This window comes from Fulmarus glacialis, unplaced genomic scaffold (assembly GCF_000690835.1).
Source record: "Fulmarus glacialis isolate BGI_N327 unplaced genomic scaffold, ASM69083v1 scaffold19092, whole genome shotgun sequence".
NCBI lineage: Eukaryota > Metazoa > Chordata > Aves > Procellariiformes > Procellariidae > Fulmarus > Fulmarus glacialis.
In genome coordinates, this window is record NW_009199970.1 from 13,804 (window position 1) to 14,271 (window position 468).

Sequence of the window (468 nt, forward strand, 5' to 3'; positions counted from 1 at the left end):
TCTCCGCGGCCCCCTCAGACTGTCTTCTTCACAACGTGGATGAAGTAGCAAGGGACGTGGGCCTGCCCCGGCGTGTAGGGCTGGAAGTCGCCCAGGACGCTGTGCTGGCACTTCCCCTGGAAGGCACCCTTCAGCAGGGTCGTGAAGGCCTCCAGCCGGTGTGGGTAGTATGAGAGCCGAAACTTGCTGCAAGGAGGCAACGATGGTGAGGTGGGGGGGACAGCGGGGCACAGCGCCAGCCCTGTCCTGGGAGCCACCCCCGCAGCCCCTCTCACCTCAGCTCTGGGGCTTCCCCCACCTCGGTGGGGGGGACCTGCACTGTGTAGTCCAGGGTCACCATGTGTGCCTTGTTGTTTACCAGCAGCACTGAGGTGGTGATGTCCTTGGTCAAGTCACTCTGGGGACCGCAGGAGGATGTCTGTGTCCTGTGGGGACGCAGTGGCCCCCAGCCTGGGCACAGCCCTGCTC

General features: G+C 64.7%; 1 protein-coding gene across 1 annotated transcript in view; it reads right to left on the reverse strand.

Moving 5' to 3' along the window:
- The window catches only part of GNMT (glycine N-methyltransferase), a 730-nt gene continuing 262 nt past the window's right edge, over positions 1–468 (reverse strand). Inside the window, exons 2-3 of the mRNA XM_009573432.1 lie at positions 276–397; positions 1–186 (exon numbers count right to left, since the gene is read on the reverse strand). Of these exons, the coding sequence (XP_009571727.1) occupies positions 15–186; positions 276–397 (294 nt within the window). The 3' untranslated portion in view covers positions 1–14. The remainder of the gene's footprint in view (positions 187–275; positions 398–468) is intronic.